Genomic DNA, 23,915 nt, shown 5'->3' on the forward strand with positions numbered 1-23,915 from the left:
TGCTTCTTTTCATCTAATTGCTCTATCGCTTCTTGTTGTGAGATTTTACCTAACCTTTTTCATTTTTTGTCTGACATTTCATTTCTTATAAATTGTGTTAGCTGTCCGATATCTTTTCTCAGTTTTTCTATTCTGGTCTGTAGCCTGTGTTGCCATGCTGGTTTTGTGGGTTTCTACTGTGTGTTGGCTGGTTCTGATCTCTGCCTAGTGTGTATATTTAGTGTAGTGAGTGCTCCTATATAAACCAGTAGTTGTAACTCTTCTGTAGTTGTATTTTCATTTATTTTGTTGTGTATGATTGTGTTGATAGTTGTTTCGACTTGTGGGTTATTTGGTGGTCTATGCAAGAATGGTCTAATGTCTGTATTTGTGTCTTTGTATTCTATATATGTCAGCTGAAATTTTTCTTCTATATCTAACATGTGTGTCACTTCGTGTTCTTTTTGTGGTTGTTCTCATGGCTGTCTTAAGATTTCGTTTTCCTCTGATTGTTTAATTGATGCGTGTTGTTCTTTGTTTGTTTTCTCTGGGATGTTTGAGTCCATTACTGTATTTTCTTCTTCTTCTGATTGCACACTATTTTGTTCTAGTATTTGTTGTACTTGTTGTTTGATGTTTTCTAATTCTGACTGGGGTATCCTGTTATTTTTGATTATTACACGGATCTGATCAGCTAGTCGTTTTTCTATTAAAAATTTTAATTCTGGGTATCTGGTAATTAATGTTGTGTATACTTGTGTATCTGTATCCAGTTGTGTTGGTTCCTAAGTTTGTTGCTTGGTAATAACAGAACATGAGGTGTCTGTTAACTTCATCTGACCATCTCATCCTCTGTCTTTGTTTTCCTTCTAGAGTGGTTGCAGGAAGCATATTCTGCAAAACACCTCTGTTTGGGTTTAAATCATTTTCCGTGTGGCTAGCAGTGTCGTTACCATTGTGGACGGGCATAGGGTTCAAGCGTCGTCCCCGACCATGTCAGTGCTTGTCCGAGGCTTCATTAGTTCTGTCCTGAACCAACTAATCAGACTAAAAGGGGGGTTAGCCCTATTAGTGGGTTGTTCTTTTCATCACCTTTTACGACTGGCATTATTATTATTATTATTATTATTATTATTATTATTATTATTATTATTATTTTAAGAAACTTGAAATCCTCACATCCACAAAGGGCACGCAAACCTCAGTGTGGTACAGAAGTTGGACCGTTTTAGCGATTTTAAGATTTTTAATTTATATATATAAGACAAGGTCTTTAAATGTGTCTGCTTGTGTCTGGATATGTGTGTGTGTGTGTGCGCGAGTGTTTACCCGTCCTTTTTTCCCCCTAAGGTAAGTCTTTCTGCTCCCGGGATTGGAATGACTACTTACCCTCTCCCTTAAAACCCACATCCTTTCGTCTTTCCCTCTCCTTCCCTCTTTCCTGATGAGGCAACAGTTTGTTGCGAAAGCTTGAATTTTGTGTGTATGTTTGTGTTTGTTTGTGTGTCTGTCGACCTGCCAGCACTTTCATTTGGTAAGTCACATCATCTTTGTTTTTAGATATATATTTCCTACGTGGAATGTTTCCCTCTATTACAACTATATATATATATATATATATATATATATATATATAAAAATACACACGCACAAAGATGATGTGACTTACCAAACGAAGCGCTGGCAGGTCGAGAGACACACAAACTAACACACAGAATTCAAGCTTTCACAACAAACTGTTGCCTCATCAGGAAAGAGGGAAGGAGGGGGAAAGACGAAAGGATATGGCTTTTAAAGGAGAGGGTAAGGAGTCATTCCAATCCCGGGAGCGGAAAGACTTACCTTAGGGGGAAAAAAGGACGGGTATACACTCGCGCACACACTCACATATATCCATCCACACATATATGGGAATGACCAGCAACAAACTGTCCATTCCCATGAATGGACACAGGCAGACAGTGTTTGTTGGTAATGAGGATCACCCTGTGGCTAAACATGCCTTGGTGCACAGCCAGCACATCTTGGCACAGTGTTACACCGTCTGGGTTATCTGGATACTTCCCACTAACACCAACCTGTCAGAACTCTGGAGATGGGAACTTGCCGTTCAGTATATCCTCTCTTCTTGTTATCTGTCAGGCCTCAACCTCCGCTAATTTCAAGTTGCCGCCGCTCATACCTCACCTGTCTTTCAACAACATCTTTGCCTCTGTACTTCTGCCTCGACTGACATCTCTGCCGAAACTCTTTGCCTTTACAAATGTCTGCTTGTGTCTGTGTATGTGCGGTTGGATATGGGTGTCTGTGCGAGTGTATACCTGTCCTTTTTTTTCCCCCCTAACGTCTTTCAGCTCCTGGGATTGGAATTACTCCTTACCCTCTCCCTTAAAACCCACATCCTTTCGTCTAACGTATACAGAGAAGGGCAGCACAAATGGTCACAGGTTTGTGTAATCGTTGGGAGTGTGTCACAGAGATATCGAAGGAACTGGAAAACTCTTGAAGATAGACATAAACTATCCCAAGAAAGTCTATTAATGAAGTTTCAAGAACCAACTTTAAATTATTGCTCTAGGAATAAGCTACAACCCACTATGTATCGCTCACATATTGATTTTTAGGATAAGATTAGAATAATTACTGCACACACAGAGGCATTCAAATAATCATTCTTCCCACGCTCCATACTAAATCAAACAGGAAGAAGTCCTAATTACTGGTACAATGGTATGTACCCTCTGCCATGCACCTCATGGTTTGTAGAGTAATGATGTAGGTGTATAAACATTGTGTATTGCTGTAAATCTACAAAATTTGAGATGTACATAGAAGATTCCACTTCAGGAATAAAGGTACTAAGAGAAGACATCTTTTGTCAGGTATCCATATAAGTGTTAAAAAGACTGAATAATCTACAAAACCACTTACTGTGTTATTGTGCAAAAGGTACACAGAGTGATTGAAAGAGTCAATACTATTTATGATCTAAGTTTGCCAGTGTCATGGTTTCATTCTAGCTGCCTCATGATTGGTTTCCTGACATTTTATGGACCCTGTTTCGTACCATTCTCACTGCATGAAAGAATTTTAAGTGTGAACTGCCAGATTTACAGTCAGTGTTATTAGTCTAGTTATGCTTGAAAAAATGGGATTTATGCAGAAACCCAGGCACAGCATACCGATTTCATATCTACATATATGCTCCAAAAGCTGATGCGCTTATCTTAGAGGACCAAATGAATGTGTCTGTAACTCGGAGTTCAAGGATTTTTGAAGACTTGAGATATAACGCAACAAGCATATAAAAGCCATGACGCTTTATAGCATTTTTATCCTTCAAAATATGGAACTTCAGTTATTTTTTATGTCCTTCAATGATTTCTCACTAGTGTCTAACTAAAAGCTGAAGTTAAACATGAAAAACATTAAATATCCAGAAGAAATTTACTTAATAATGCTACATACAGTACACTGTACCCAGCTGATGTAACTTTCAGAAAAGTGATGATTTTTTGTAAACAACAAATAAACTTTTTCTAATTGTTCAGTATTATGCTGTAACTGAAATTATTCTAAATGATAGTTTTAAATTATTAAGACTCAGAGACAAATTTGGGCCAGTGACTTCCACCATTCGGCCATGTTTTAGCCTCTGGCTGTGTGCGGCACTGTTAGACTCTTTCTACACAATATGTTTTTGTTTTGTACACAGATTTTAAACAACTGGCTTTTTGAGACTTTCCACAGGGTTGATTGTCTCGATGCCTTCAGGGAAACTGATTCACCACTTCATTGAGGTACAACTTAAAATTTCTTAACGTTACCCTGGTATTATATGCAAACTTTGCAATGTATTTGCATATCATTTGATCTGTCATATTATTGTATCCCATATGCTGTAACAAATGCTCAAATTAATGGCTTCTTCTTTCCTTCGTTGTTCAATGGAACGTAATGGACATGTTCATAGTACTTTGTTGGATACACATTAGAGATGCAGTCTCGTTGCCAGCAGGTACATATTCAACAGTCTTCTCCACTTCACCAAGAATTTCGGGATGGAGCTTGATTATTTTCCTCACTGATGATAATTTCTTCCCAAATAGCTCATTAGCAACCAGAAGTTTCCTGTATGAAATTTCTTTGTTGATTTTGAAGTATGTAAATGATACACAGAACAGTGCAAATGTAGATTTTCTTGAATGTGTGTTTACATTACTGATGTTTCATACACTCCATCTATCAACAATAAAGTCGCCCTATTTTTATTTGGTGGCTGGACCAGAAACTGGATGAATTTGTAATTTGTGTTTTGCTTAACAGTATTGCTCATTGATAGCTATATTGTATGTGCAATTTGCAGTAGTAAAAACCATAAGCGAGAAACTTTTTCGAAAGTTCAGACATGATGGTAGATCTCCCTCCCTGTGAGGGAGTTAATATTTCTTTCAGAGGATCATCTCTTAATGGGATTTCGCAACATTTTGGATATTATAGATAGTGAAATTCCTGGAGTTTTGTGCTATCAGTGGTAATGGCTTGGACTCCATCAAGCAACTTAAAATAATATCCTCTTTTTCATTTGCAGGTCAGCTGCCAAGATCTGTGGATGTCATTTGTGATAATGACCTCGTGGACATTTGTAAGCCAGGAGACAGAGTACAGATAGTAGGAAATTATCGTTGTTTACCAAGCAAACAGGGTGGTTTCTCTAACTGCACATTCAGGTCAGAAGATTTATAATTAATTAATTAATGTGAAAATGCCTTCATAATTAATTCCAGTTTATAAGATATCATTTTGGTTTGGTGTTCATATCTAGGTGCATTTTGGTTGGGTTTTCATATCTATCTGACATTGTCAGAAGGTAGTTCTTCATGAAGATGTGACCCTCATAAATTCATATATTCTCTTCAGCCGTATCAGGACCTATCTGCCCTTCTAATTGTGCTACCTCCGTAATTTTCAGTGTTTTATTATCTGTATCCAGTTGCAAAAAGTAGAGAAATCTGTAGAGTTTAATGAAGAATTTGGGGTATGTACATTTGAATTTTAATTATTCTTTCTGGTTGCAAACTTCAGCCAGCATACTGTTTACAGTATTAACTTAAACTAAGTATTTATTAACTTTAGTAATGTAATCTTTATTTATTTTATCGCAAAAAAAAAAAAAAATCCACCTGAACAGAGACAAAATCCTCATGGCAGAACCAAGGCAGGTAGACAAACAGACCTAGGCACACTACTGTTTGCAGATGACTGGGTGCATTTTGCAGAACCTGAGGATGCTTTACAGAGATCAGTGTATAACCTACTCACAATAGCAAAAACATGCAGCATGGAGATCTCTCTCAATAAAATGCTACATAGGGAAAGACTACAAGAGAACCGAGTTTTGAACAGACGACATAACCCTTGAGCAAGTAAGAGCATTCAAATAACTGGGGTACTACCTCAGCAACATTGAAGACAATGGTACGCAACATAAAATCACAAACTTCAGATACGCCATGGGACTGATAAATACCTTCTTCAGGCAATCTCTGGTTCAGCCGCACACCAGACTAAAGCTTTACAAGCTCTGGCTACACCTATCCTGTTGAGGTGTGGCCAATCTAAAAGAGATGGTGAATGGAGACTTGAGTGCTGAGATGCAGTTCTGAAACAGGAAAAGATTTGATAACATGCATAAGGATCTCAAAGTAAAATCAATCACAAGACAGTATAGAGCTACTGATCATCTTGGAAAGACCATGTACTATGGAGGAAGATTGGCAGTAAAAAAAGTACCAACCCACAGACAGAAGAGTTGGTTGAAAACTAGCAAGATGCTGGACTGAGACTGTAATAGGCCACTAGGTGCAATACTGGATAGGAAGAAGAAGAAGAACTGATTTTCTCATTAACTTTGTAAACGTAAAACAAGTCAGCACATGAGCTAATTGAAGTTTTCCAGTCTGTTATAATGTTATCTATTTTTGAGTGTGTATAAAGACTACCATTTCAGGATTCACAGCTGGTAAATGAATGCATACCTAATGTGTTCAGTAACCATTTGTCTTACATCTACATCATCTACACCCATACTCTGCAAACCACCGTGAAGTGCGTAGCAGAGTGTACGTCCCATCATGCCATTTATGTTTTCTTTCTGCGTTCCATTCACATATGAAGTGTGGCAATCTGAGAATATGAACAGAAGCTGTAAGTTGCCAGTTAAGACAGAAGAGCAGTGTTTGAATGTTTAAGAAGAGTAGCAATGTAGGTATATGGATAGTTAGGATGATATTTGGACAACTTGTGGTTGTGTTGTAGTAGGTGTGTTGTAGTATAAAATAAGATGAGCAGGAGCAGAATGTTTAGCCCTGCTTGAGAAACAAGAAAAATAAGGGACTTTCAACAGCTTTGTATTTTTTCGTTACCCACAATCTTCATCTTTATTTTAATGTTAAATGTGCTTTTGTATTTTCTCGAGTGCCCACACCTGTGTGCTCTCTCTCTCTCTCTCTCTCTCTCTCTCTCTCTCTCTCTCTCTTTTGTTTATAGCTTCTGAATGTCTCATAAAAGTTTTGATCTCTTTCTTAGAGATACACTTGCATGCTCTGCTGTCTCCTTCCATTTACAATGTGTTTATTTATTTTTGTGCATTTAAATTTTCAATATGTATGTTCCACACAAGATACTGGACAGAAAATCTTTTTACTTGTTTGTTTCACAACTTGCAAATGTGTCATTTAATTTTTATAACAAATTGGGTGCTTACCAGGAATAGTTACAAATTTGAGCATACTAAAATTAAAAGTATGCATTACATGTTCTCATGAACAAGATACTGAAAGATTGAATAAAAGCAGTTTTGTAGTAGGTAGGATATCGCAAATTTTCGAAAGGTAGGCCCAACGTAGTTCAGAAAGAGATTCTGCATGTCTGGATAATATGTTGTGTAGCTCTGTTCTTCTGTGATACACACTTTTTGGCACACTGTTGTGTGACTAGCATGTCTATTTATTTTGCATATCTAGTTCAGGAGGGCAAAATTGAGGAGCAAATCTCCATGGTCATGGAATGTATCAGTACATGAAATTACAACAGAAAAGTAATAAATAATAGATAAAATAACATGTTTATGAATCTTAAGTAAATGACAGTTCATATAAACACAGTCAAAATACAACAGAGGAATTAGCTTAATTTTTCAAGGAACTCCTCGTATGCCACTGTTTGATCTGGTGCTGTATTCATGGACAATTTTGTTTTCTTTTCTCAGTGTACTTGCTTTTTGACATGTGTAGCTACTGTAAATACATACATGCAGGGGGAGGATAAGATTTTTAAATGTTTAAAGAAAGGTTTGCATGGTTCTCTGCTGCTTGATTGTTCATTATTCTTAAAATTGTGTTTTATTTTCTGAAAACTATTTTGGTTTGGGTTATATCCATGAAATTATACTGTAACTAAGTAATGAATGGACACTAGCAAAATGTATGGCTGTAACTCTCAGCAATCAGGTTGTTGCAAAGAATTTTTACTGCATCGTTCATTTTTGCTAGTTTTTAAATTTAGTAACTAAATATGACAACTTCATTTAAGGTTTTCTTGTATACGAATCCCAATAAATTGTTTCAGCAACAGAACTAATATTTTTGTTAACTGTGTATATTGTTGGTTGTGTTGCATTTCTTATTTTGATCTGCATAGAAATTCCAGATTTGTTTTCTGGGGATTTACTGTTAGTCTGTTTCTGGTAAACTACCTGCACTTCTTCCCTAATATCTTTTGCAGATGCAATAAGATCTTCCTTATTATTCCCTTCGATCAATAGACTGGTTTCATCTGCAAAAAGTACTGGTTCTGAATTTCTAATGTGTTATGGGAAGTAAGACATGGAGCTAAAATTTAACCCTGTGGAACAACATGGTTCTGAAATATGTACATGGGGATTATTGTCTTCCAAATACTTTCTCTTTTTGGTCTGATAGTGACGTGATTCACTCATTTGGTACGCATCTTAACCATATCATTAGGCTTTCTAAGGAGACTTCTGTTAAGTCTAAAAATATCTCTACAGCTTTTGTTTAATTGTCCACTGCATTGAAGACATGGTTTATTAGGGCAAAAGTAACTGTTTCAGTTCAGCATTTTGGCCTGAAGCTATGTTGACATCCATAGACAATATTACTTTTGTCGAAGGATGTAGTCAGTTGCGAAAGGAGTGGTTTTTCACTGTTTTTTGAAAGTCCTAACAGTAATGACACAGGCCTATTGTTACCTACACAAAGCTGATTACCTTTTCTTATATAGGCTTTTGCTGTTTTAGCTGCTTAGGGAAAACGTCATTTGCTACATATGCAAATTTTCCAAACAATGGTCAGATATATTTTTTGTCAATTTAGTGGTTATAAAAGGTATTAATGCTGTTTTGTGACTTTATAATGAAAATCATTCACAAGCATCACACTACATGACAAACTGAATCCCTACAACGCAACCCAGCAGGCTGGAAACAGTCAACATCATAGGTTTCTGTTGTCATTTTTCAAAATCAAATACACCCATTGGCCAGGAATAATTTGAACAATAATTTGTTCGATCATATGACATTTTCCCATTGTTGTATCCAGTTTGAATGTTAATAATGGACTATTGTATCACTGATACTGCTATTTCCGTTTAGTTTTATACTTCTCATATGCATCGTCAATATTTTTTGTTTCATTTTTAGGACAATTTTGATTGCTAACAACATTTCACCATTGAGCAAAGAGAACACACTTGCCTTGTCACGAGGTGATGTGGCCAAATGTAGAAAGCTTGTAAATGCAAAGAGCACTGGTGATATTTTTGAACTACTTAGCAAATCTCTGGCACCATCAATTCATGGACATGAATATATTAAGAAAGCAATTTTGTGTATGCTGTTGGGAGGTGTAGAAAAAGTATTACCTAATGGAACAAGGCTGAGAGGGTGAGTATGTGCTACAACTAATTAAGACTTGAGAGATTGATCAATTTCTCTGTAAATAAGGAGTTTGGTTTTGTCACTACAGTTCTTAAAACATACAATCTGCTATCGGACATACTACTACCTCAAAAAATTGCTGCACAGAGCAGGGAACATACAAATTATGTGAAACTTGACATATGGAACATATGTGGCCCAAGTCCTTCACATAAAATGCTGTAGAGGAGAATTGATTATTGGATGCTCTTGTGTGCTAGTAGTAAATGTTTCCTAAGATACCACATGATGTTTAAATGGGAGAGAATTACCTGCTGCATTGAATGTATTTTTTTGTTTCGTGGAATTACAGTCCTTAACACTCTAATGTTCAGGATAGAAGGGCTGAACAGCAAGTAATGAGTCATGAACATAGTCCTGGATTGAAATTGCTTTAGCAAGTGATGGCAGATGTATCTTATTCATAGTGATATCTCATAGAACTTAGGATCAGTTGCTGGCACCAGTGGCAATGCAGCCAATATCAAAAAAAGTATAACAGAGTGAAAGAGTGTGTGTGCGTGTGTGTGTGTGTGTGTGTGTGTGTGTGTGTGTGTGTAATTCATCAGAAAATTTGGACTTAGATGTGCTTGTTCTTAAAGCTCTGCGAGTAGGCTTTCATGAGATAGTTATGCCCTTATCGTAAAGTGTCTAGCAGTTCAGGTTTTTCAGTATCACTGTGATGCTATACAATTTATACTGTTTTGAACTTTATTTTGCATTGCCACTATTGGAATAGCAGACGGTAGAGGTAGTGTGTTTGTAGATCATTGAATTCTTGTCTTGTTGCTTTTAATACTATACTATTGTATTATTTTTTTATATGTTCAGAGACATAAATGTTCTTCTTATTGGAGATCCCAGTGTTGCAAAATCTCAGTTACTCAGATATGTGCTAGCTACAGCTCCCAGAGCTATACCGACGACAGGACGAGGCTCAACAGGAGTTGGTCTAACGGCTGCCGTCACCACAGATCAGGAGACTGGTGAGAGAAGGTATGTGATAATCTTGGAAGACATTATTTCTCATACTTGTTGTAATACCATAATCATGAAATGATAGCATTTACCCTAACTTACTCTTATTATTTATGTAGTAGGTCTCCATAGTTTTCGTGTTTAAGGGAAAAATTGAGATTCCTATCTGAATTATGAAAGCCATAATAAACAATAATTTATGACAATTAAACAAAAATCTTGATAATGTTGAAAAGAAACTTATTATTATTTATTATTATTATTATTTGTTAGTTTTTAAGTGCATGCAGTTCAAATTTGTACTGTAAGTGGGCTGCTTCCTCTTGGCACCTATAAGAGCATTGTCAGTTTATGAAAAATTGGGAATTGAGTTTTATAAAAATTGGGATTTAAGTTTTATTTTGAAGTACATCATGAGAGTGTATAGGGAATTTGAATGTAACAGAAACAGTACCTGATGACAGCGGATACAAAAATGGCAAATGAAATTTCTGGCCCCCAAAAATTCTTGAAGCATGTGTCGTCCCAGAAATGTCTGCCAAACTTTCTCATAGTATACAAAAAATTCATTTGTTTGATTCAGGTGCTGCATTTGATTATTTATCTAATAATTGGAAATTATTTCATGTTTACAAACAATTTTGCTTCTATACATGCTGAAAACCAAATAACGAGAAGCTGGAAAAAATTGAAAGCTGCCAAGTCTGGCACAATATTTCAAAAAAATGAGCCACATTTCATGTATCTGGCATAGTAAATAGTGTAATGTTTCATTGTGGCTGTCTGATAATCCACTCATTGCCATAGAACACAAGAGGTAACTGCTATGCTAAGTCTGAAGTTAGGAAATGGCATGGGAGATCTGTTTGCGAGGTAGGTCTGGGGAATAGTACCTGTCTGGTGATACCCTCGGCATACTGAGCAAGGGAAGTTTTTCACAGCAGATGCGCCGTCGCCAGGTAGCCAGGCTAAATGTGAGGGATTTTTTGGTGTGAAAGGGATGACAACTCTCAAAACACAGGTACTGTTGATGTTTTCAGGGTTTAATGTGGACAGATGTGTGGAGGAGCCATCAGAGAGAAGGTCAGCATCTAGGAAGGTGGCACACTGGGTAGAGGAGGACAAAGTGAAGCAAATGGGAGAGAAGGTGTTTAGGTTGTGACGGAACGGAGATAGGGTGTCTTGGCCCTGGTCCAGATGATGAAGATATTATCAGTGATCCGGAACCACTCTAGGGGTTTGGTGTTTAGAGGGGCTAGGAAGGTCTCCTCTAGATGGCTGATAAAAAAGGTTGGCATAGCAGGATGCCCATGGCTGTGCAGTGGAGTTGTTTATATACCTTCCCTTCAAATGAGAAGTAGTTCTTGGTTAGGATAAAGTTAGTAAGGTGTATGAGGAATGAGGTAGTAGTCTGAAGAACACTGGGAAAGGTAGTGTACAATAGCAGTAAGACTGTGGGCACGATGGATGTTGGTGTAGAGGGAGGTGGCATCAGCAGTGACAAGTAGGGATATGGGAGGTAAAAGGGTGGGGATGGTGGAGAGTCTGTGAAGGAAATGGTTAGTGTGTTAGATATGGGAGGCTAGATTACGGCTAATTGGCTGGAGGTGCTGGTCAATCAGTGCTGAAAGTCTTTCAGTGGGGGCACAATAATCAGCAAAAATGGGGCATCAAGGATTGTTAGGTTTGTGGATTTTGGGGAGCATGTAGAATGTGGGTGTGCAAGGTGTCATGGGGGTAAGGAGGGAAATTGATTCAGGGGAGGTGTTCTGGTAAGGGCCTAATGCTTTAAGCGGGGATTGGAGTTTGTTGGGCTTCTTGTATGGGATCACTCTGTCAGTTTATAGATGAAGTAGTCAGATAATTGGTGGAGGCTTTTTGCCAGGCAGCCACTGCAATTCATAACAACAGTGGTGAAACCTTTATCTGCAGGTAGGATGATTAGGTCAGGATTTGTGTTGGGGTTATATGTGGCTATTCGTTCTTCTGCTAAAAGGTTGGTGTTCTGAGGAAGGGACCTGGGGAAGGATTCTGAGGCTAAGTTGGAGGTAAAGAATTCCTGGAAGTTGACCAGCAGTTGGTGAGGTTGGAGGGGATGGGCAGGGGATCATGGTTGGATGGTAGTTTGAACTGGAAGAGACAGGGTCCATTGTTGGAGTTAGGGTGGGTTTGGCGGCAAAGAAGTGCTTCCATTGCAGGGATTGGGAGAAGGAGAGCAGGTCTTTAGGGCTGAAGGTGAGGCCTATGTCAAATTCAATTGCTAGGTTAAATGTATTGCAACCACAACACCCCTTGAACCAATGAAAATTTGTTAAAGTTTTCAACTTTGACCAACAAGAGCTGGATACTGCATCAAGCACAATAATGACGCGTTTTGTGTCGTTGAAATGTCCAACTGTTATTTGGTTGCTACTGCAAATGTATATTTTTCTTGGAAGTATAGTGGTGTATAAGAGCCTATCTGTTTACTAAAATTTTGGACTGGCAGACATTAAAGCGCTTGTGTTCGCAGTGCAAGATTTTGAAAATAGATGTTATTAGTTTAGGTATACTATGTATGTGTTTGATGGTGTAAATAGAAATTTACATCCATAACCAACCACCAATGATTTTAGTAATGCTATAGGTCATACTCATAAAATATTCACAACTATTACTGTGTTAATTTGTTTTCATATGCATGGTATAGTTTGTTAAATTTTATTTATAACGTTCAAAGTACATTTAAAAACAGCGACTTAGTGCTGATGGAGAGGAACAGTGAAGCATGCATGATGGTGTGTTTGGTATCAATATAATTATAGATAGCGAAAAGGAGTTGGCACAAAACGTAATGCTTCAATTGCTGTAGAGTACCTACGTGAGCAGAGCACTGCAAGCGCTTGCACAATCCTCGAGCATTCATGTGGCTCGGGTGTGCGAGAGAGAGTGTGAATATACCTGGAATTTTTGTGTGGAAGTTGCCAAAGATTGCTAGTGCTGTCTCACCTGACAGCTATGTGAACATTTGTACATGGCCATGCTGGCAGCACAACTGACTGAGCTGTCATTCATGGCTGTAAGGATGGAACAGCCGAGTGAGCCATATGGATACCACAGCAGAGCGAGCTGCTGTCCATAGACACAAGGGCATTCACTTGACATGGGGCTGCAGATCTGCAGCGTCTGAATGCATGATGCACTTTATGTGCCACCAGAGTTTGGCAGAATTTGAGTAATGAATACAGACAAGAAGTACTCATTATTCGTGAATAACACATACTACCCAAAACATTGTTTACTTACACGAATAAAACATGTTATGAATAATAGATACATCCGAAATCCGGTGAAATTTTTTGCTCCAAATCTATGTCATTTATTAAACGAATATAATTTTTGTTACTTTTAAATTAGTTTTCAGAAAAACTCGTTTTGCCAAACATCTCATCAGAAACTTTGAGTTTTGGAGGTTACCTGTTGTGATGCTGAAGAAAATATGTCCTTCACTTGCAAAGTGGATATCATTGCATTATATCATCTGAAATCGTCTTTATTCCGTGATAATGATGTACGATTTTTAACTCTCAATCTTATTCAGAAAAGAATGAGAAATCATCAATTCCTTTGTAGTTTTTCCAAATAATTTGTTGTGATTCTACATCGGCTTCGCTTTCCAACTCAAATTTGAAATAAAATATTCTTTTTATTTCGAAACTTTGTTCAAAACTCGTTACCAAGTTTCTGTGACATTCCTTTGGCTGTTGTGTGTGTGTTGTTTCTTGTAAGGCTCCCTTGGTCATGGACAGCATTACAGGTGAACTGTTCGGTTTTAAATTTGGATAAGACATTGCCACAATAATTGCAGTTGTAGAAAGGCGAAAAATGTTTTTCAATAGTCTCTTGACACTTTCTTGATAGAAAAGTTGCCAGTGTACTGCAATATTATGAACTCATTTATGACCTGAAACTCAGTATCTCTTCTGAAATTTTTGAATCTGAAAGCACTATGTAACTGCGTAGATGTATGTCGAACTGAAAATCTATTTCATATTCTAATGGAAAGTATATTCAGTCAGGTGTATATGCCCTGGGACAACTGGGAAAAGCCCAGGAATTTTTTCATCCGGGAAATATCAGAGAATTTTTTAGGATTCTGGGAATTTTTAATTATTTTGGGTTTCAGTTAAATTTATGTAATTTTGACTGGCAGGAGCTAATGCTCTAATGAAGAATTTTACTTTAGCCCACTACTGAAGAATCATACTCCAGCAATAAAACATAAACAAGAGAATAACACCAAAATAAAACTAGTTGAAAGGAAAATTTGTTATTTACAACAACAAAGTGTAGCGCACATACAAGCAATTGCTGACATAAAAATGTGTCAAAGGCTTTACAATGAAGACTATGCAACACTCTGTAACAACAAACTGCTTTTGATGAGCATGACATCACAACTGTTCACATTGCTAATAGGTCATGGGAAAATATTGCAAATAGTGGATTAAAAAGCATTACATTCAAAGTAAATTTCCTTTACGCAAGACAAATTATGTTACATGTGAGAATGTGCTTTGAATTTCTTAAAACATGGAGCACTTGACTCTCATTCAAAACTTAACTCTTTGAAGACCAGTCAAGAAAAATTTGGACCCAGAAGATCAGCCATTTACGCTGTTATTTTAAATTTTCCTGGCACATTTGTGTTTGATATATCTTAGAGGATAACACATGATAAACAAGTTCAATCTTCAAGATTAGTTTCTCATTTTTTTTTTTAGTGGATCATGCAGGAGATACGGGTGAAGAAAAAATTGCCTTGCCCGGTCACTCACATGTTGTTGGCTAGTCGGTAACCCTGCATTCTACCATCCAGCACTTGCGGTACTGTTCTTGCTACATCTCACTCCACGAAGGATGCGGCCATGCAGACATGCGACCTCAAATTCAGCACTGCAGTTGTCAAATCGCCCAATGTCTAGGTAGCATCCCCGTCTCCTACTCCAGCTGTGCAACAAGCCACCAAACTTTCGCCTCATGGGGTGAAGTCACCTACTGCAAAATTGGCAGACAGAAGGAATACTCCTCTACAGACTTCTTACACCCCTCCAGCCAACAGTCATCTTGAGTCTCACTCCACTAACCGGAAAGGCTCCAAGAAACCAAACAAAGGCAAATGATCTTCTTCTTCACTGACTCTTGAGATCTTCTTGGGCGGTGTCATCCTGTCATATGCTTGCCTGGCCAACCTCTGTGTCACCGGTCTGCACAGACAACCATTTTTCTCCCTGGACTCTGCAGACAGACAGAAGGAGAATGCCGATGCCTGTGTAGATCTCATGGAGCAGGATCCTCCAGCCTCTACAACCCTATAGCAGTGAATTATTGAAGGCTGGCAGTTGGCAGCTGCCAAGGTGACACTCTTTCATTTTTCCACCCCCCCCCCCCCCTCCCCCTTCTTTCTCATGACTCTCCTCCAATGGAATGTTCACGGCCTTTGCTCCAACAAAGAGGACTTACGGCTGCCCTAGGAATCAATATCCACTTGTTCTCTGCCTCCCAGGAAACAAAATTTTGTCTTCACTACTGCTTTGAGCTCTTTTATTTCTTCCCAGTCCGCTTTGACCTTCCCCCAATGGAAGGCATTTCATCTCACGGGGGTCCTGTTGCTCATCTCGGATGATATTCATAGTCAGCCCATCTCCCTTGACTGCCCGGCTTCAAGCTATTGCAGTACGCATTTTCCTTTTTCACTTGACCTTTCCCCTTTGTCCAGCTTACATCCCTCAGTCATCCAGCATCACCAGGACAGACTTCCAGCTTATTGGGCAACCCTCTCACCCTTTTCTGCTGCTTGGTGACTTGAATGTGCACCACCCCCTTTGGGGTTCTTCCAGAACCTGTCAGAGAAGTGCACTCATGGCTGACCTCATTCATGTTCCTCATTTGTTCTCATGATCTACATTTAAGATTCCTATCTTGAGTTTTATTCTTTCTGTTTTCACTCTACATGTTACTTGATTGGAATCACCTGAAATTGTAAACTTGTTTAGGATCATCATATCGTATGAAATTTCTTTAGTATTTGATAAATTCGATTCTCTCTCTCTCTCTCTCTCTCTCTCTCTCTCTCACACACACACTTTTGCCAAGTCCATGTCTTGTTTGTCCTCAACACATTGTTACTGAAGAAAACTACAGGTAATTTTCAACATATTCTATTACTTGCATAACCATATCTGCTGCCATCCCCACATTTCTCTCAGAGTTTTAGTTTCTGTATCACACCTGCATTATCATACTTTATTATTATATTTTAGTGGAGTTTTGTCAGTTATTGGTTGATATAACTCCTCTGAGGCCTACACCATGTTGTTTCATATACTACTTTTAAATTTATTTATTTACAATAAAGCATGCAACATAATTTTCTCGCTGCTCCACTCCTCTGTAGTGAAACATGCTGATTCTAACTATATTCAGTTCTCATTTTTTCACCCTGTTAATGACAAAAAAACTAAACTTAACTCTGTCTGAACATGCCATGAAGGCCCAATGGCACAGACCAGCCACTGTCTCATCCTCAGCCCCCAGCCGTTACTGGATGCAGGTATGGAGCGGCATGTGGTCAGCAGAACTCCCTCCCAGTCATATGTCAGTCTGAGATCGGAGCTGCTACTTTTCAGTCAAGTAGCTCCTCAGTTTGCCTCACAAGGGACGGGTGAACCCGCTTGCCAACAGTGCTCGGCAGACTGAATGGTCACCCATCCAAGTGCTAGCCCAGCCCGACAGTGCTTCACTTTGGTGATCTGACAGGCATCAGTGTTTACCACTGCGGCAAGGTTGCTGGGCCCCGTTCATGACAATCCCATGGTATTCATTTTCATGTTGCTTATCTCCTTTTCCAACTCCAATAATTAGTTCTTGTCATTTATTGTTCCTGAGTAAAATAGGAGAAGCAGTTCCATGCTAAGGTTCATTTTGTTCATTTAGCCAGAATTCAAGCAGCTAGGTGAATAATCAGAGGTAGCTAGTTTTGTTCCATGGCCTAAACCATTTTGTCATAGTTCTGTCAGTACATTACTTCAAGCAATCCTTTCACTTAGACGAGCATACTAATGTTCCAGAAGCTCATATGGCAGTGGTACCTACACAACTGTACCAGTGGTACACTGGCCTACTTTGACTGGACAGTATAGAAAGGAACCAACCAGGGTAGATCTAATGTCATATCAACACTGTGCAGCTGCTGTTACTCATAAAGTTTACCAATTATCAATGGGCTTCTCCTCAAATTTATCTCTGAGTGTCTTTAATCTTCTTGAATGGAATCATTTGGGAATGAACACAAAAAGCTGATTGTTAACAGACAAAAGTGGATTAGAGGCTCTGTTGATAGATAATCATCAAGTGAACTAATAATCTTACTGACCTCCAGCCCCTGTTTTATAAATAACAGAGCTCTCAAGCCGGTTTTGTCTTTTAAGATTTCAGTTTTTATGGGACATACAAATCCTCCAAATATAAAAAGATGTAGTCATTCGTTCACCATGCTGTCTGCAGTGCAGGTTTGTGTGCAGCCTATCAGTAGAATGAGATGTTCACTCTGCAGTGGAGTGTGCGCTGATACGAAACTTCCTGGCAGATCAAAACTGTGTGCCAGATGGAGTCTCGAACTTGGGACTTTCGCCTTTCGTGGGCAAGTGCTCTACCAACTTAGGTACCCAAGCAAGACTCACGCCTGTCCTCACAGCTTTACTTCTGCCAGTACCTCGTCTCCAACCTTCCGAACTTCACAGATGCTCTCCTTTGAACCTTGTAGAACTAGCACTCCTGGAAGAAAGGATATCATGGAGAGATGGCTTTGCCTCAGCCTGGGGGATGTTTCCAGAATGAGATTTTCACTCTGCAGTGGAGTGTGTGTTTGTATGAGACTTCCTGGCAGATTAACTGTATGCTGGACGAAGACTTGAACTTGGAACCTTCGCCTTTCGCGGGCAAGTGTTCTACCGATGTTGGAGATGTGGTACTGGCAGAAGTAAAGCTGTGAGGATGGGGTGTGCATTGTGCTTGGGTAGCTCAGTGGTAGAGCACTTGCCCGCGAAAGACAAAGGTCCCGAGTTCAAGTCTCAGTCCGGCACACAGTTATAATCTGCCAGGAAGTTACAGCCCATCAGTGGTTGGTCCCATAAAGTGAAAGTAACAGCTACATGGTGTAAATATCTGAAATGGAAATTGAGATTTGCCCAGATCGGTTGTCTTAATATTCACTAAGATGCAATTGAGGACTATCCCCATTGTATTTAAGTTGTGGTGTTACATAATTTTTTCAGAAATTTGGGTTTGAATAACATTGAAAGGATGTTTGTTTGTCTGGTACTTCTGAATGAAAGTGTAGCAATTAGTATTCATTACGGAGTTGAAAAAAGTTTTGGAACTGTCTCCGCATATAATTTTTACAATTAATGTAAAAAGTTTGGAGCATTTGAGTCTCAGGTAATAAGAGATAAGACAGTGACTTGTTTGATTAGGAATATCACTTATGTTAATCACTGTACATGTTTTATTTTTGTCAGGTTAGAAGCTGGTGCTATGGTTTTGGCTGATCGTGGGGTTGTCTGTATTGATGAATTTGACAAGATGTCAGACATAGATCGTACAGCTATTCATGAAGTCATGGAACAAGGAAGAGTCACTATTGCGAAAGCTGGAATACAGGCTCGTTTGAATGCTCGTTGCTCTGTGCTTGCAGCAGCAAATCCGGTTTACGGAAGGGTATGTACACAAAAATTATATGTTGTCTAAATGCTACAGTCCCTGTATAATAGCTTTATTTAGTGTTTGTAGCTGCTGTTTAATCGTTTAATTCTTGGAAGGACACATTCCTGTAACTGCAATAAGTTCACTTAATTTGACAAAAATCTTTTGCTTTAACAAGTTTCTTGTGGCGGATGTTTAATGGAGTAGCTGTGTATTCTCATGTAAGAAACAAATGGAGTAGCTGTGTATTCTCATGTAAGAAACAGAATGCAGAAAGTTATCTTAGGCTGTTCTAGTAATAGAAAGAGGAATGCCACATCAGCTGCACAGACAGAAATTACAGTCAGAGTCCTGCAAAATTTGATCATCAGCCCACTACTGTTCTTGCTTTATATTAATGATTTGCTATATTATTTGAATCAGGAGCCAGAATTAGTTTCGTGTTTGCAAATGATACAAGCATTGCTGTGAAGCTGAGCAAAGAAGAGTCAACAAATTTGTTTTTGGAATGGGGCCACCTTGAGAACAACACAATTTTTTTATCTTTCATTTCCCAGAGAAGTTTCGCTGAAGTTTCAACATTATCTGTGGGCATTTATAATCTTTCTTGTTAACACATCCTGGATTTTTGTTTTCTATTACGATTGGACATTTTTTTGGTTTCACCATTATCTTTACTGTCATTGTTTACAAACTGCAGAAACAAGATTTTGTCCCTTTGTTTGTAAACAGCAACATATTGTAAATAGTGACAGTGAAAGTTACTTAGTGCAGGTCTTCACAGTAAAGATAGTGGGGAAACCAGACAAAATGACAACTATGAAAGAAAATAACTGCAATAAAAACATAAAAATGCAGGAAAACTACAGCATGCGCTAACAAGAAAGATAATAAAAGCCCACAGATGATGCTGAAACTTCAGGGAAATGAAAGACAAAAATTGTGTTTTGCTCAAAGGAGACTCTCTCCAAATACAAATCTATTTGTCAGCAAACACAGACAGAAGAGCTTCAACCTCAAGGAGGATCAACAGAGAAAGTAGTAAACGTTTTTTTTAAAGTTGCTGAATAGCTTTTCAGGAATGGGCTGAAAGAAAGAAACACGCTTCACCCAGTTTTGTGTTGTCAAAAATATTTGATTTCCTATTAGCCTGGTATACAACAAGCAAATATTAAACAGGGTAGAAAATTTTACATTCATAGGTACACAAATGGATGAAAACTTAAACTGGAAAAGTGGGTTTGCTTCCTCTCCACTACTATAGCTGGAGTCATGAACAACCCCCCTCCCACAAATCTTTTTGTGGATACGTGCATGGCGAACATGGGACCCTGAGCTCATGCAGCTCTTTCCTTTCTGGGCTGCATACCTTCCCTTTCCACATCCCTCCCTGTCCCTGATCCTTTCCCGCCCCACCCTGCCCCAACCCTTCCCCTTCTTCCTCTGTCTGGGAGTATGTTTTGCATCTTCGTCCAGAGACAGATGGTTGTGAATGAATGAAGTGGTTTCTCTTCTTTTATCTCTACAGTTTAATGTATCTATCCTTACTTTGTCCTTATCTTTCCTTGATTCTTCTCTTTACCTTCTTCTTTACTGCGGTGTTTGAGAATTCTTCTCCTCTCTCCTTTTCTTTGTTCCTTCCTTCCTTCCTTCCTTCGCATGTCTGAAGGCCGACCCATGTGTAACCGGTGACGGGGTAACCCATAATTCCCCACACCAGGTAGACAAGTAGGACACATATGTACCCCCTGGTAAAGGCCAGGCCCAGGGTGGGATGATCACACGAGCTGATACCTTCCCATAATGCTGATTGGTCCCTCTGTCTGTTTCTTGCGAGGTGTGGCCTGAGGTGTGGACAATTGCCTAAGGAAGGAGTGCCCTCAGAGAGGGCCCACACTAGGAAGGAGCGCAGCATCAGAGACGCCGGTAATTGTGGGGACACTTCTGCAATGGTCTCTTCTACTTCAACTTTTACCCACAAGAGAAAGCTGGAAGAGTCTCGGCCACAGAAAATTCTTCAATCAGTGCCAAAGTTCCTAATTGTTTCACACACTGATGAAAGTCAGGACTTCTCAACAGTCAACCCTTTCATTATTCAGATAGGTGTCAACGCAATTGCAGGTCCTGTAAAGTCTTGTTTCAGGTTACAAAATGGCACCTTGTTGTTGGAAACAGACAGTGCCCTCCAGGCACACAAATTGCTTCGAACTACACTGCTACACACTTTCCCTGTCTGGATGGAAGCACACTGTACTTTAAACTCATCACGCGGGGTGGTTTATACAAGATCACTCGAGGGATTATCAAATGAGGACGTTCAAAATTATTTGTCTTATCAGGGAGTAATGATCATACATTGAGCAATGAAAAAGGTTGAAGAGGAATTGGTATCGACCCGCTCTCTCTTTGTGATGTTTGACAGAGTTTAACTTCCACTGAACGTTAAAGTGGGACATGAGAATTTCAGTTCGCTGTTACATTCCGAACCCTGCGCATTGCTATCAGTGTCAGAGGTTTAATCATAACAGCCAGAAGTGTTTCAATATGGCCAAATGCATTACCTGTAACAGGGATGCCCATGAGGTTGATTGTCCACCCCCATCCCCTCATTGCATCAACTGTATGGGTGACCATGCTGCTTCCTGTAGAGATTCCCCTATTTTTAAAGATGAACAAGTTATTCAGCTCGTATGTCAATCGCCAGTAGAAGCCCACTGTGCTCCCAGCAGGTAAATATAGCACTGTCCTCGCCTCTCCTCGACCTACTAAGGAGGTAGCCATGCAGACTTGTGATCTCACCTTTAGCGCTACAGTTGTCAGATCGACCAGCCCAAAGATCGCCCATTCAACCTCCCCACCGTCACCTGCTCAACCTTCATTGGCTCCTGCTAAATCACAGGCCCCAAAATTGGACGCCCAGACTTCCAAAAAAGAACCTACTCGTGAAGACTTTTAAGTACCCAGACCTCACAACCATCAACTCGTCCTTCATCCCAAGTGTCTCTCTTCTACAGCACCACCCAGCGGTAGCAGTCTTCCATGTCGTCGAGATACACCACTGGCGGCCAATCAACCAGCCAATCACTTGCAGTATGAGCTGCCCTCCGAACAACCTATGGATCAGGATCTTCTGCCTGTGGCTGAATGCCATTCCACGCCGCCTGCCACTGGCTCTCAGAGATTACTGAGTTGACGGCAACCATGGTGAGGCTTTTCCTTCTTTCATCCACCCTATGTCTATTGCTCATTGGAATATCTGCAGAATTCACTCCAGTCAGTACGAACTGTCGATCCTCTCACGATCCTACTCCCCAGTCATCTCCCGTCTTCAGGAAACAAAGCTACATTCCTATGACCACTTTGTCTTCCCTCATTTCCAATCAGTCCAATTTGATCTATCCTCTGTCGCTGGCATTCCAGCACACGGGGGACTTATGATTCTTCTCCATGATACTATCCATTATCACCCAGTCCACTTACACAGTTCCTTCCAAGCTGTCGGTGTAAGTCTTTTCCTTTATGGATTCACCTTCTCTCTTTGTACTATATACAATCCATTGTCCACATCAATGGCAAGAACCGATCTCCTTCATCTTCTTGGTCAGCTCCCACCTCCCTATTTGCCAGTTGGGGACTTCAACACCCACCACGTGCTTTGGGGAATCCGCGTCCTTCTCAAAGAGGCTCCCTATTGATTTACCTCTTCCACCAAGCGGATCTTGTTTGCCTCAACACTGGGGAACCTACATTTTTGTCTGCCTCCAAGTCAACGTACTCACATTTTTAACATTTTGATCGGTACTATTTGGCTAGCTCGTCACTTTGAATGGTTCGCTCTTGTTGATACACACTCGAGTGACCATTTTCCATGTGTCCTTCAATTATAGCCACAACTGCTATCTATGCAAGCAAGATGCTGGAAGTTTTCCAAGCTGATTGGACACTTTTCTCCTCTGTAGCAGCATTTGATGATTGCCAATTTCCTAGCATCGACGATTAGGTCACTCACGTTATGTAAGTTATTCTTACATTTGCGGAACGTTCAATACCTTGTACCTCCCCTTTGGTCTGGCGCCCCCCAGTTCCTTGGTGGAACAAGGCGTGCTGTGTCACAATAAGCAAGCAGAGGTGTGCTCTTCGCATTTTCTGCAATCGTCCTATGTTGGCCAACTGTATCCGCTATAAGCAGTTACGTGTGCAGTGCCGTCATATCATACATGATAGCAAGAAGGTTAGCTGGGATTTCTTTACCAGCTCCTTCAATACCTTCACTCCCTCATCAGATGTTCAGAGTCGACTCCGACGGCTATCTGGCACATCCAGCTTTTCCCCGACTTCTGGGCTAATTGTCACACAGGATATCTTAGTGGACCCAGTCACATTCTCTAACTCATTAGGTTGACACTTTCCTGAGATTTTCTCCCGAAGAAACAGTTAGCGGAATAGGGACCTCTTGCTTTTCCATTCATGTAAGCTGTAGTGCTGTTTTTTCTATTGGGAACTCAGACATGCACTCTCCTCCTATCGCTCTTCTGCTGTGGGACAAGATGGTATTCGCGTCCAAATGTTGCTGTGTCTATCGTACCATAGTCTGTGCTATCTCTTCCATTATTATAATGGACTATGGATTGACAGTAACTTTCCCAGAAGATGGCGGGAAGCTATCGTCATTCCTGTCCCGAAACCTCAAAAGGACAAACCTCTCCCCTCCAACTATCGCCCAGTCTATCTCATGAGTAGTGTTTGTTAGGTTTTGGAGTGTATGGTAAATTACCGTTTAGGCTGGTGGCTGGAGTCCCGAAACCTTTTAACAAATGCCCAAAGCGGTTTCCGAAAGCATCATTCCACAAATAACCATCGTGTTGCCCTCTCCATTTATATCATGAACACTTTTTGATGAACTGCAGAGAGATTTTGTTCCTTAATAACTGTCAGAAGTAGCTGTCATTTGAAGTAGTCTGGACAGCTATACAGATTTAAAATCATATTCATTTATGCAAGGTATGTTTAGACTATACTCGTAACACTGACAATTTTTATGGTACAGACTGTTCTGTAAGTTTCAGTGAGTTGGTCTCATCCGTATAAATAAAAATTTGCATGTTCACTTTTCATAGCATTAATGGTACATACATACATACATACATAAATACATACATAAATTCACTTTTACTGGGTATTTCCAAAGCTGCTGCCTCAAAGGGTCGAAATTAGC

The 23,915-nt window shown here is 39.6% G+C and overlaps 1 protein-coding gene across 1 annotated transcript in view; it reads left to right on the plus strand.

Moving 5' to 3' along the window:
- LOC126482134 (zygotic DNA replication licensing factor mcm3) overlaps positions 1 to 23,915 on the plus strand; it is a 106,489-nt gene that overhangs the window by 54,578 nt on the left and 27,996 nt on the right. The window contains exons 6-9 of the mRNA XM_050106114.1: positions 4,571 to 4,709; positions 8,705 to 8,947; positions 9,812 to 9,976; positions 18,517 to 18,715. Of these exons, the coding sequence (XP_049962071.1) occupies positions 4,571 to 4,709; positions 8,705 to 8,947; positions 9,812 to 9,976; positions 18,517 to 18,715 (746 nt within the window). The remainder of the gene's footprint in view (positions 1 to 4,570; positions 4,710 to 8,704; positions 8,948 to 9,811; positions 9,977 to 18,516; positions 18,716 to 23,915) is intronic.

The sequence above is a fragment of the Schistocerca serialis genome, chromosome 1 (assembly GCF_023864345.2).
Source record: "Schistocerca serialis cubense isolate TAMUIC-IGC-003099 chromosome 1, iqSchSeri2.2, whole genome shotgun sequence".
Classification (NCBI taxonomy): domain Eukaryota; kingdom Metazoa; phylum Arthropoda; class Insecta; order Orthoptera; family Acrididae; genus Schistocerca; species Schistocerca serialis.